This window comes from Hippoglossus hippoglossus, chromosome 4 (assembly GCF_009819705.1).
Source record: "Hippoglossus hippoglossus isolate fHipHip1 chromosome 4, fHipHip1.pri, whole genome shotgun sequence".
Classification (NCBI taxonomy): domain Eukaryota; kingdom Metazoa; phylum Chordata; class Actinopteri; order Pleuronectiformes; family Pleuronectidae; genus Hippoglossus; species Hippoglossus hippoglossus.
The window spans coordinates 11,446,407-11,460,671 of record NC_047154.1 but is presented as its reverse complement, the minus strand read 5'-3'; the positions used below and the strand labels follow the sequence as shown (position 1 = coordinate 11,460,671).

The 14,265-nt window shown below is 44.5% G+C and overlaps 1 protein-coding gene across 1 annotated transcript in view; it reads right to left on the bottom strand.

Annotated features, from left to right (window-relative positions):
* Positions 1–303: 303 nt before the first annotated feature.
* sema6bb (sema domain, transmembrane domain (TM), and cytoplasmic domain, (semaphorin) 6Bb) overlaps positions 304–14,265 on the bottom strand; it is a 132,725-nt gene continuing 118,763 nt past the window's right edge. The window contains exon 17 of the mRNA XM_034582850.1: positions 304–2,736. Coding sequence (XP_034438741.1) covers positions 1,829–2,736 — 908 coding nt within the window. The 3' untranslated portion in view covers positions 304–1,828. The remainder of the gene's footprint in view (positions 2,737–14,265) is intronic.

The window sequence follows — 14,265 nt, the reverse complement described above, 5'->3', positions numbered from 1 at the left end:
AACACAAAAAAGTGACTCAACGGAGAAAAGAAGGAGGGTGAGGATGACAATAAATTTGATCAAAGCAGGTTTTTTCACACTCAATATGAGCAACACATTCGTGGATACAAGCCCTAAGAGACTCACACACGCACGCAGACACACAAAACAACCACTGTGACCCAGATGAACTAAAACTATCTCTGGATCTACATCTGAATCAAGAACGGATGAGAACGGACATAAAACAGAAAACATCAAAAGACAACGGAGAGAAAGAGTAACTCCACACCCAAGTATACCCATGCCCATCTGTGTTCTTTATCCCGCTTTTGTTGGGAAACACACTGAATGACAGAAAAGGATAAAACCACAAGGGATGACCATTGTGACCGTTAGCAGTGCCCCAACCCTGGCCTCAGCCCCCGCTCCAGCCCTCAGCTCCTCCCTATCCTGGCAACTGGGTGAAGCATTAAGAGATGCCCGGGCCCGGTCGGTACATCTCACATGACGGATGGAGCCGCTGTCCTCTTCATTGATATTCTGCTAGGCTGTGGTTCTGGGCTAGGTCTCTGACTCTTAACGGCTATTTGTTGCCGCAGTCTCCTCATGCTTCTGGGGCACAAAGAGGCTCAGTGTCGGGCAGAAGAGGCTGAATGTAGGTCCCAAGCGGCCGAGCCTCAGAGCCTCAGTCAGACAGCCAGACAGCCACAGCTCACATTCCCCCCTTTTCAAATGGGCTGTAGAGCCCAGGGAGGCCTCAGGTCAGGTCAGACAGACCCAGGCATACTGAGAGGGAGCGAGGGAGAGAAGAATGGAGCGGAGATATTGTTCCTTTCCCCAGCGCCCTGCTCTTCCTGACGTCTCTACGCTTTAGCTTGCTTTGCTGAGAAAACTAGTATCATAAAAAAATATCAAATTAAATTGGCTTTATCTTCATCCGTATATGTTTCTTGCTCATTATTGCTCTCTTTCAATTCATCATGGCTCTGTCCAGTGCTGCTCATGAGGTACTGGGAATCACAAAAAAATTACTCAACCCTTCAGCAACCCACCCGTCTGATTGGTTAACACATCCAGAGACACATAATAAAATACATTTATCTCTCTGTGATTGTTTACAGAAACTTCAATATATAGTTATTCTTCACAGTTTGGACAGGACACTGGTTGGGGTTGTCGTGACCGCACACATTCACACAGTCAGATTCACACACAGACGCACACACTGCAGGATTCATTGAGAGTCACTGCCTTCTGGCACGGCTACAACAGTGTCTGTCTCATTTGAAATCCAGAGTAAAGCACATTGTTTTCTGCTGGATGCCCACTGGCACAGAAAAAAAAAGAGGCAGAAACAAAAATTTCACACCCAAAGAAGATCCATGGCGTCAAAACAGTGAACAAAATGGTGGAGGGAGATCTTTCACATTTGGCGCTACAAGCGAAATTGTCTTCTTATTTAAATCTCCAAACAGTCTTTTTTTGAAGATTCCCCTTCCTTTTACACCCCTCTCTGTGCCGCACTGTTTGTCCTGTGGTGTCAAAGTCACACTCTCTTGGCCATTCCACAAACAGAGTAGAGGGGTGCGCCTCAGATTAAGAGCAGACGAACGGAGACGTGAGGGAGAGCGTTCTCCTCTTTTCAACTCTCTCTGTTTCTGTTCTCTCCGTCTCTCTCTTCAGTCGGCTGAATGACGTCATTGAACATTGAATGACAGTGAGAGAGGACAGACAGGGAAAGGTTGGACCTGGGACAGTGAGTCTGAGGGGTTGACTTCTTCCAGTTTACTGTTGGAGGGAATGAGCGTTCAGAGAGAGTTTGGTGTCAGGGCTCTGACACTTCACCTCACTGGCCACTAGGGGCACGCTCTCCCATGTTCTTCACTAGAAGATGGCTGAAGTCAGCCAGTTCCCCCAGCCCTCGAGGCCCATGCATGTCTGGCCTGATGAGGCCCTGGCGCTGAGCGTGATAGGGCGCCCCATTGTTGCTGTTGTAGTTGAGCACCTCGTGACTCCAACGGGGCTCCCCATAGTCCATGTGGGGCGTGGGAGCGGAAACCACCCTCCGTCTGTCGGGGGAGTCCTGTGGCGTGGCGGGGTAGATATATTCCCCTGCTGAGTTCCTCAGGGTGCCACTGGGACGGCTGCCACCGTGTTCCCCTCTCTGGGTGGCTAAGATCAGGTAGCGCTGGCGCTCTGTGTGCAGGGGCAGCACAACTTCCCCTGTGTCCTCTATCCGAACCATCCCTCCACCCCCTCCACCTCCGTGCAGGTACTTGGAGCTCAGGTAGATGACAGAGTTATTGGGGCAGGGCGTCCCCACAGCGGTAAGGAAGGTCTGGCTCTGGTCCCAGTCAGTGTCCGGAAGATGCATGCCCCGTTTCTGCTGCAGTGGAGTCTGTTCCGGGGTCGGCAACAATCCCGGATCCATCTCTCCTTTAGGCCAGCCGTTGGGCGTGACAAAGGGGTTGTCTGCCTGCGACCGCCGCCTCTCTCCGCCGCTGGTTCGCGTTACGCTCATTACAGAGCCGCTGCGCCCCTGTCCCAGCATGCTCTGCTCTTTGTCACTTTTGCGGCGGGCGCCGTTAGCTCCAGAGCTGCGGGAGTGGCGGTGGCGATGACTCATTATCCAGCAGACGGTGAGGCCAGAGAGGACGGCTCCTGTTGCAAAGGCTGAAACTGCAGACACCACCAGCAGGTTCACAGACACCAGGCCGTCAGGCTCCTCGATGAAACTCTCCTGGAGCAGCATCCCTGCAAAGAGAGAAACCACAAATAAAACCCATTATTGGTCAGCTGGTGGAAACATCGAGGCAGCGTCAGTATTTCCTGTATTAAACATGTGGGTTAACAAATGGAAAGAGTGGCCTATTTTCTCTCTCCACTCTGTGGGTGGGAATGGTTGTGTGTTCTCCAGCCAAGGTATCTTTGGCCTAATTGCCTTCATTAAATAAAGTGGATGGTGATTTTAATCTCTGTAATAACTGTCTTCCTGATTGAGAATAGCTTTCAACCTTAGCATGTTTCACAACATTAGCTTTATAGGGTTAGATTCCATGTCTGGCAGTAACACAGACTAATAACGTAAACGTTTTCAAACCATGAAAATCTATTATACTTCCAATCAATATGTGGTAGACGTGCTGCTTTTTGCTCCGATAACTATGCCAGTATTTCTTCCTTGTTGCATCTATATGCCGAAGTCTCCACAAATGAACGTAATGATGAACATAAGTCACCTTACAAGACCGTGAATTTCTGTGTTTCATTAAGAACATGTGATGTAGTCTCTTGGAGATAACTGTTTTATGAATTATTGAGGATATGAACACAACCAAACCACAGCTGCCATGGATCAATTAGGAAAATGCCAGCAGAGACGTGGTTCTTTGCTGTGTGAGCTCCTGGGACCAACACCAACCAACACAATGAAAATGTGCCAGGGGAGGCAGATTGGAGAAAAGCAGATGAAAGAACGAGGTTTTACAGAGAAGAAGTTGCCTGAAGCAAATTCGAACATTTGGGGCCTTAGACAAACAGTAATGGCTGTTAACTTACAACACCAATAGCGAAAGGGAGGGAGGACTGTCTCCACAAGGACAGCAAAATAAATCCTTTCTCGCAGAAAATGAATGGAGGTCATTAAAAGACATTGGGACCCACTCAGTCATTTACACACAGAGCAGAAAAAGAGGCAGGAAGAAGAAATAGAGGGAACATTAAAGTACTGAGAACACTTTTTTAAACAAACATACTTTATTGTCTGACAAATTCATTTTTAATGGGGACAAATGGAGTCGGTTGTGGTGCGGGCGCTCTTGTATTAGACAGCCTGGTGGTTAATTAATGTGGCCTGTGGCTTTGTATAATAATGGTTCAGTCTACACGTTGACATTAAGCTGTGGAATGGCAGCTTAAACCCTGTGGGAGAGAGCTGAACTGCAGTGCTCAGCCGGAGGTGCTCGCGTGCACATTAAAAGGGCAGTTCACAACTCTTAACCACAGACCAATCTATTCATTGAATCTGGTTTGAAGTAAGTACAATGACACAGCTACTAAAGAAAAAGTAATTTTCTTTCAGTTGAAGCTGTTACCTGTGCTTTACAAAAAAATTGTGTATCAATATAAAAAAGCACATTAAGTTGTATAATATATATATGTATATATATAAAAGAGCAGGAAAAAGATAAGGGGATCACAGTACTGGACAAATGTTGACCTTATGGCAGGTTTAACCCTCCCGACTAACCTGAAGGACTTTGCACACCAAGTCTTTATTTATTTTCCAAAACTGTTCCACTTTTAAAAATAAATATGACCTCACGTTGTGTCAATCACATTTACACATAGACAGGATAGAAAGCTATAACCCTAACCCTGGATGAAAAGTCAAGGTATTCGTCAAGTGAACAAAATCATCAGGTACCTGTCATGTTGCTTTACAAAGTTTTATGGCAACCCATTTACTTTTTAGTGCCAGTCCAACTAAAAAGAAAGGCAGGGATCATCAAAGTCAGTCAGCTGGTGGTGGACTAGCATCCCCATCACTGAAGACGTGTTGCTAGCATGGCTACAAATATCACCGATAGAAAAACACAGCCTCAGGTAAAACCTCACAAATTGTCTTTTCTTTATTCAAACAGCTGCTTCACAGCCAGGAAATCTGCGCTGTGGCCTTGAAGTGTCACTGCACTCTAAAGTGTCCAGGAAGCAAATGACCAAAATTAGGTGAAACTATTCATCAATCCTTTGCCACTTACAATTTCTTCTTATAACTCAAAAAAATGGATCCTTGACACAATCGATGCAAGTCCTCCCTCTCGGCCAGTTTGCAGTTTCCATTGACTGAAACCTGGCGTTAATCAACTGGGCTTGTTGGTCAATCAATGTCCTTTTCAGCATTAATTAGTCCTTTCTCACCAATCCAATACACTCAATGATACATGTGGACACAGGCTTAGTTACAGACTGTTAATGATGTGACATGCACAGTTCAGTTCAGTTCATCCTCAGATAAACCCCTCTGAATAAACAGAGATCCCATTTTATCAACAGGATCGGATATAATATTAAATTGAAATGTGTTTTTTTCCCCATTCGTTTGATGTAAATAGGTTTCCTTTTAAATTTGTCTTTGCTCTTCTTCCAATTAGTGTATTACTTCTCATGAATATTAATCCTAGGATAATATATTTCCATCTAATATTTTGGGCTAAAATTGGATGGTTCAGAATGATTTATCGTTAAAAATAATCCTGAGGTTGGTCTTTGCATTAGGCTTTAGCTCTGCATTTCAAAGTATTTATTTAACAGAATATTAATATTTATTCAGGAGGTTGGTTTTCACCCAACACGATGTAAAAACTTGATTGCTCGGTATCTCAAAATTTGCTCGGCACACAGATGGCAGCTCATAATTTGGATCTCACAACGTAATATATCCTCCTCACTTCATTCCTCCAATGTCGCACAACCAGCTTATGGTTACACACACGCTAACCAGCGCAGACGTCCTTTTAGTCTTTGTGTATTAATGTAAGCAGCCATGTTCCTCTGTGTTTATATAGACTTTGGCACTCGCTCACTGGAAGTTCTTTTTCTCCTTGAACACATTGTTGGCATCTTTGTTGCAGCAGCCTAAACATGCCGCTGCCTAAACACTCCTGCTGTATTTATTTCCATGTTTCAGGCCAATATTCAGTTTGGAGCGACTGCCAGCTTCAATTTCATTATTGCTCCTCTCGTCGGTAATAGGGGCATTTTTTGGGTGGGGGTGGGGGGGGCAGCATTTGCGACGCAAAGAAAGGCATTTGGAGGTTACATTTCCAGCATGTTCATTTGTAGTTTACACACACACACACACACACACTGAAGGAGTCAGGAAATGAATTGATTCATGGCTGGATGTTTATTTTTTTTCAGTAAACCACAGCCTTGATGACTTTGTAAACAAAAACGAAGCGCCGCAACCGCAACCGCATAAAAATTCATAACAAGAAGGCAACATGATGGGGGGGGGGAAACCACAACTTTCTCTCACACACATCACAGATGGAATTGTTCTCGCAGCACCCAGCTGCAGAGGTTGTAGATATTCCTCCAACATCTATACCTCAGCTGTGGTCCAGGGTCGCTGTGTGGCACTTCAGATTAAATTCGGCACGGTGAAATAATACTGCTGTCATCTTCATGCCGGAGGAGAGGCATTGACATGTGTGTGTGTGTGTTAGTAGTGTTCGGCTGTGTGTGCATTTCTGTAAAACACACTTCCTCAGCTCTCTCTCTTTGACATGGACGCTCAGATATTGAAATTATTTTGTCAGTTTCTGTTATCTCGCACATAAAACTCTTTTTTAGATTCACAAAATAATTTTTCAGCCTCTGGCAATAAACTGAAGAAGCAGCTGAAAATGAGATGCTGGATGATTTTGGTAGTGTGTGTGTGTGTGTGTGTTTATGCGTTTGTGTGACAGCAGACGGGCTCCTCTGCATCCCACAGAGAGGTGACAGTAGCTTGCACACTTTCTCCTCCCTTCAGCTCCTTCTCTCCCTCTTCCAATCCTGCTCACTTATTAAAGCTTAATAGAAGCCAACGGCTCTGCCTGTCAGCCTGACGCACATTGAGCTGCTTGTCTCGAGGCTTCCAGCTCCAATTAAAGCGTAACAATGAGAGGAGAGGGAGAGGAAGAAGGAGAGAAGGAGAGAGGAAGAAGAGTAGAGGAAGAGGGAGAGGGAGAGGGAGAGGGAGAGGGAGAGGGAAAGGGGGAAGTACAATGAGAGGAAGAGGAGGAGGAAGAAGGAGAGGAAGAAGAGCAGAGGGAGAGGAAGAGGGAGAGAGGAAAGGACAATGAGAGGAAGAAGAGAGGAAATGAGGAGGAGAAGAAGAGGAAGATGAGACGAAATAGGAGGAAGAGTGAAAATAAATTGAAGAGGAGAGGAAAGAAAGAGGAGAGAAAAGAGTAAGAGGAAATGAGAGGAGGAGGAAGAGGGTGAGGTATGGAAGAGGAAGAAAGAGAGAAGGAGAAAAGAGGAAGAGGAAAAGGAGAAGGAGAGGAAAGGATGAAGAGATGAAGAGGAAGAGGAGAGGACAGGAGGAGGAGGAGAAGAAGAGGAGAGGAGAAGAAAGAAGAAAACAGGAGAGGAGAGGGAGATGAAGAGTAAAGGCGACGAAGAGGAGGAAGAGAAGAGGAAAGGAGTAGGAGGAGGGAGAGGAAGAGGAGACGAAATTATTTTATGTATGTTGAGGAAAAGAAAGGAAATGGAGGGATGATGTGAAACAAGAGGAGAGCTGAACCAACAGAGGTGAGAAGATGAGGAGTAGAAAAGGGTGGATTAAAGCGCTGAAGAGGAGGGACAAAAGGATATGAAGGGGAACAGAGACCTAGTTTGTACCACACACGATGGAACGGCTGTGTCAGTGAGAGGATATTTGTGTATATATACGTTTGCACCAGTCAACTGTCAAATTCAAAGCACAAAGGAGCTCATGCACCGTTTCAATTTTTCTTTGATTTCCTTTGTCTCTCTTCCACAGTCATCTGCTCCTCATCCTCTAACTCCATCCCTCCCTCCAATCCTCCTGTGAGCCGTTAATCCTCTCCCCGTATCTCTCCCTCTCTTACCCACCACTTCTTTGATCACCGGGGGTGGCGGCATGATGGGAGTAATAGCTTAAAAATTCATAAGCGAAGCGAAGAAACTTTTTTTTTAGTCACACACTTTAGAATCAACCCAAGTTCTTGCACATTCAAATGTGATAATAAAGCTATAAGCGAATGTTTCCGTGACTGTGCCAACGCTACATCTGTGGTCATTACTGATCGGAGGGATTTTTTCGTGGCTGCCTCGAAGTTTTCTCTCATGTCTTCCACCCTCATCTCTGACCCCCCCCCCCCCCCCCTTCCTCCTTCCATTCTGCCGGTGAGTAGGGGGAAATTAATGAAAAGCCCTGCAAGCTCCACGCCAGTTGTTAAACATTTCCCTTGATCAGAACGCTGGCACGCGACGGCGTATATCTGCTCGGCCCATGCGCGCGCTTTGGCAGCACTTTTGACAACAGCACCGCGAACAAGTGTGTGTGCGTGAGATAAAGAGACAGTCAGATGAAGGGGGAGAAGATCATTTCTCAACCCACCACCAGTGATAATGATCTTGATTAGACACATGCATCCAAGAGATAATCACTGTTTATTACAGGGTGGGTCTAATTTCCCAAGGTTCAGCCATCGTTTCTGTGGCGCATGATACTTCTGTTCTCCTCACAGTCACGGCTGAAAACTGGGAACAGTCCAGCATCACACGAGTGAACAAGTTAAATCTGAGTATCTAGACCAATGGCTCCCAACCTGGGGGGTCTGGACCCATTAAGTGGCTGTGAGATAAATTTCAGGGGTCAATGGATTTTGAACAAGTTAGGAAATAGGAAAAAAACATATTCAACATATTTTTGATGAACAAAACTACGTAAATAAGATCATGGAAATGAGAATCTTTGCAGCTTAAATACTCCGCCTCCATTGGAGGGTGTGTATGATAGAGGATTGTGGAGAGTGAGGCATTGAGAGTGTTGCATGATTGGACCAATGCAGCTCGAGGTCACGGCCTGAACAAGATTGAGAGTGTCGCTCCATTAAACTTTGGAGTGGGTCAAGACAACAAGGCACATTCCGGATTTTTTCCCCAACTTTCTTTAACAATGTGATTATTTTTTTCACCATTTCCCAGGGAATAATCTATGGGTCATGATGAAATATCAGAGGTATTTAGGGGACAGATATTTTTTAGGGTGTGCATGTGCAAAGTACTTCTAGGTTCCTCCGCCAAGGAGGTTATAATTTCATCTAAACGTTTAAACGTGAGTCAGACGACTCACGTTCAAACGTTTATTGCAACAGTAGAACATGTTAGTGTTTGGCGTCTAGGCTCCAACTTAATCACTCCCACCGATATGATTACACAGATATGATGGGAGTGATGAGGAAATACTTGTAACCCCCCCGTCGGAGCCTACAGGTGGATGCTGGGGTGCTGGAGGGGCTGAAGCAACCGGCAGCAATACTGATGCAGCAGCGTGGCAAGCAAAGGGAGTGATGGAATATTTTCTCTGCTTAAATAGACCACCTGATAGATGGGTGTGTATTATAGAGGATTGTGGAAAGTGAGGTATGTCACGTGGTGTAGGTCACATGATTGGTGCCTGAACTAGCTCGCAGGTGTCGCTCCATTTATGCAAAAAACAACCAACTACGCTTTCCGACGAATCAGACCACTTATTTTTTTCTTATATATTACTTTTATAAGAACTAGACAGTGAGGATCGTTCGACCGTGGCGGAGGTACACGCTCCACTGAGCGCCATTCTGGTTATTAAAAAGAACTATCACCAGGCCATCCAAATGGCCTCAAGAAGCATGTTTCACCTGCTTGCCTCCTACACCTCCTTTAATTACTGTCTGTAGGTGTTCACATTTTTAGATGTTAATGAATTAATTTGGGAGCTATTTGAGGCTGCCCACAGTTCGATAAGTTCGTTAATCAAAAGCCAGGCGGGGCAACTTTTATGCAGTTTAAGGGCTGGAATTATTAGAAACACGGCACATCAAAACAGAACAAAGAGACTTCACATCATCCCGGCGGACCTGTCGATGCCACGAGTGCACACTTCTGAGCTTGATAGGTTACGACTGTGTCAGCGTAACGCCACTGATCTGAGTGGCTTTCATCTTCCGAAATCCACCATTTCCCTGCATGTTAATGTGTTTATGCAAGCAGTGATGGCAAGGACGCACGTGGCGAAGCATGTGCACCGCGGTGTGAATGAGTGTTTATAGACGTATGAATGTGAGTGTGTTAATAGGAGGCTACACACGCTTGCTGCACCCATGGCTCAGTGATTTTGCTCATTATCCTTTTCTCCTTTGCCTCTGTTGAAAGACTGCAGGCAGTATTTTGTTTCTTGTTTTTAGATATCCTTCTCCTTCCTGCTGTCTGACTCACTTTTTCTTTTTATCATTCCTATTACTTTTCTTTCAACACATACACTATAGCCTGAATCTCACCCACTTTTTCTTCTACTGCATCTCTCTCTTTCTTTCACACACACAGTATACACCAAACGTCATAGTGAACTGTGAAGCTCACACCAGCATGATCACCGGGAATGAATTAAAGCGTAAAAAAAAAAAAAAAAAAGAGGCACAAATGCTGCAGAACTCCATACTTGGACTGAAACTAGTCTGCTCGTAAAACCGTGTTTACTTTTGGGGATGATTGTAAAAGCGTTTACGGTCCCTCCCTGACAGCGTTTCCAGAGTATGGCTGAGGGAAGCTGCTGCAAAGCTTTGCAAGACTCCAAAGTAAAATAAAGATAAATATATATTTTCAGAAAAATACTCCCCCTATTTCTTGGCTCCTGAGGGACAGTCAGACATGTCTCTCTTGCAACCCGAATGATCAATATGTTAAAACATTCATGCGCAGCAGCCATGTGTTTGCAATTAAAATTCCATAAAAATCTCTTCCAAAAAACCCTGCAGTTAATAGATTCAGGTCTCGGGCTGCAGGTCTATTAGTGAGGGCAGATCAGGCCTTCGGCTGGCTGCAGTCAAGTTTTGTAATGATTGATGAATAATCACATACCTGCACGACTCTTATGCAGCATATACATCCCTCTCCTCCACCTCTCGCTCTCTCCCTCTAGTTGCCCTGTGTAGTTTGACTTTAACTCATGTCCACTTTCCTCATTTTGGCTTCCTTTCCATCTTGTGCTCACAGAAACGTCTCTGCTTGGGGTAAATGAGGTAAGGCTGGAGTTGCTTGGGGGAGAGCTATGTGTTAAAATCAGCAGAGGGGCCTGACTCCCTGCTGTTGCCATGTAATCAAAAGCTACAGGATGTTTTTTTTCTTCTCCTTTGTTTCCCATAAATGTTTTTTCTATCTTCACAACCTTTGCACATGTGTTGCTGTGAGGAATGTTCCTCATTAAATCTGTGGATTCAGTTATATCAGGACATCTTGTTTTCCCGATCTGGTCAATCTGCAGCAAAAGGCGGCTTATCGCGGGGGAGACTGTTTGCAGTTCCAGCAGCGTCCAGTCAAAACAAAGCAACTGGGCGGTGGTGAAAACTGCAAAGAAATAAATTGTGTTCCAGAGAGAGCTGTGTGCATGTGTGGAGAAAAACGCTTTCTCAGTAGGGTGCAGTTTTTATGCTTTTCCTCTATATTCTATGAGGGGACGCAGTGTGGGCTGGTGTTTTCATTAGGTAATTGATATTCTCATTTCAGGTGCAAAGCAAAAGCAGAACGTGGGGAGCAATAATAAATATTCACAAACATGACACAGGCAATAAATTGGAGCACGGGTCCGCATAGCGTTAACGATCTGCCCAGAGGGTTCAGGTCTCTCATTCCCAAATCATGAAGCAGGCAATTTCAACTTAATCTCTCTCACATGCTACAACCATACATCACATCAGAACCATGTACGGTGTTATACAATACACCCACCAGCTGAAAACACATGCCAATTTGTTTTTATGTTAACACCCCCAGCGCTGAAGTGCTGGCCTCAAATTTCCAAAGGTTTAACAGAATGATTAAACCATTAGGCCTCATGCTGCACGCCATCTGGCGGCTGATTGAATTTGCCATCGCCCCATTCGCTCAGCCGCCCGCCTGTTTGGTTAATTTACAGGCCGCGAGTAATGAAATGTCTCTGCTGTGACACGCAGGTGGACCGTGCCGTCAGGACACATCCCGAGCAACGAGAGCGATCGCTCAGAATCACAGCACCAGTCGGCTGACCTGAACCGAGGGGGAGTTTATGGTGATCGATACAGAGGCGCGGGCAACAAACTCAAGATTTGATAGAGATAGGAAGTGGCTGAGGGGAGAAGTGACAATGACAGAAAGAGCAGGGAGGACGCGTCAGAGGGAAGAGACAAATAAATGAAGTGAGAGAGAATGAGATGGAGAGAGAGTGTGATTGAGTGAAAAAAGAAAGAGAGAGGGAATGTGAAAAAAGTGGTGTAGTGTTATTGATGTGTTGCGGAGAGGAGGAAAAGTGTTGTTTGATGCAGGGAGTTATGGGAACTGACCATGGTCGATTTCTGCCTGGGTGATGGACACAGAAACAAGCCCCAGTGGTGCGTGAGGAGGGTAGTTACAGTTCTCTGGAAGTCATGCTGCAGGACTCTCTGTTGAGTCATTACACAGCGTCTGCCTGCATTTCACTGGTTTACTATTATTCAGCACTGGACACACACTCGCCGCAGGCCCTTACTCTTCATCATGCCTGTGTGTGTGTTGGTGTGTGTGTGTGTGTGTGTGTGTGTGTGTGTGTGTGTGTGTGTGTGTGTGTGTGTGTGTGTGTGTGTTTGTGAAAGGTCAGCGAAATTCCTTAAATGCCAGTGTCTGGCCGGTGGCTTCAGTTTATGTGATGTAACCCTGGGTTCCTTTAATAGTCTGATCCATCCATCTCTCTCTCTCTCTCTCTCTCTCTCTCTCTCTCTCTCTCTCTCTCTCTCTCTCTCTCTCTCTCTCTCTCTCACACACACACACGAAGAGAGTTAGAGTTACGAGTTAACTTAGAGCTAACCTTAACCCAACCCTACTCCTAAACCTTAACCTTAACCTAACTTTATCCTAAACCAGACCTAAGCCTTAAGTTAAATCTTAAGCTAAACTCAAAGGATGTCTTCACCCTAACATTTGTAATGCATGTAATGCCTGCACCACTCATTGGCACCACTCTGTAGGGTCTATGCTTAAAATGGTCCTCACAAAGGTACAGCATACGTACAGGAACACACACCTTCTGTTTGAGGCTAGCATCTGGATCACATAATCCAACACATTCATCCTATCACACACAGACAGCAGACACATAAACAAGATACCGTCTTGCCAACGCTCATGTTTTTGATCCAAGTCCATCTTTCTAAATTTAACTTAACTTAAAACATGCGTCAGTACAAACACAAAGCAACAAAATAGGTTCATCAAAAGTAACAGAACTCATTATGCAAAGCAGGCCCTGTCAGGGTTTTGTCATATCATTGGATCACTTGATCACAAAAACATAAACTGTGACAATATTCTGAAACAGTAGTCACCTGATTTTGACTCAGTGTTAGTCTTTGACAAAAACTTACAGTATTCTAATTTCAACAATTGCACTGGAGTTAATTTCATACAGTTTGGTGTTCATCAGAAATCCTTTGAACGTGTGATTGGTCTTTGTGACAGCTGATGGGTGGAGTGGTTCCAAACTGTCGAGCTTGTGGCCTCTGGCACTAACATTGAATAATAAAACCTGATTGTGTTTTCAAATCATTTATATAAAAGTAGACCTTTTCTTTCTTGTTTGTTGATTTGGATTTCTGACCAATACTGAGCAGAATGATGCAGAGTGTGTGCTGCTGGTTTTTACATTCCCCTGCTGACGGAGGAAAGTTTCTCACCTAAAAAATAAGTTCAACACTCGTATGTGAGATGATTTTTGAGACATAACCCGTTTGGAAGTCACTCGGGATCCTGGATTAATTTTACACAGGTGCGATGTGAGGCCTCCAGCACTTGTGCAGTGAGAATGTCAATATATATGATGCATTTTTTAATATGTCTGACACAAGATCAGATCGTTACTCAAAGAATGTTTAAATGGGATCTTAGGACATAATGAAAAACATTGTCTTTGCTCTGAAAGACGTCGCAGTGCGGAAAATGGGTGAAAGTAAACAAAAACCGGATACCAAAACAAAGAACAGAGAAGCTCTATGACTTCATTTTCTGCTCAGGACACCCCCTTGCTCGGCAATATCAATATTGTTTAAACATTAGTTGTATATATGACCATATTTGAGTTTATCAGTTTAAAAAGTTGAGGGTGTGGTTTGATCATATTTGAGTAACAGTAACATTAGCAAACACCCTCTTGACAGTTTGATTCTAATGTTGTAAAATCCTGATTGGTTCATCAAAACACGAGACATTTCTCAGAAGAAACCAGGAAGAAAACCGCCGACTTTTAACCAATAAGAGGAAAGAAAAATACAGACAAATAATGAGCAGCTCATTTGCATTCACCCTCTCTTCTTTTTTTCTAACCTGAAGCTTTTTCTGAGCTCTCAAGGTTGTTACTGGGCCTCGTTCACTCGTGTGGCGAGCTAAATCTGGGGGTATCTTGGTTTTCACTGATTCACTTCTCAAATTTTTGTGTACTTTTTGGTAAAATACAAATACTAAAAGTTACTGTATGCGTACAACCCTGGTCACCCACAGTCC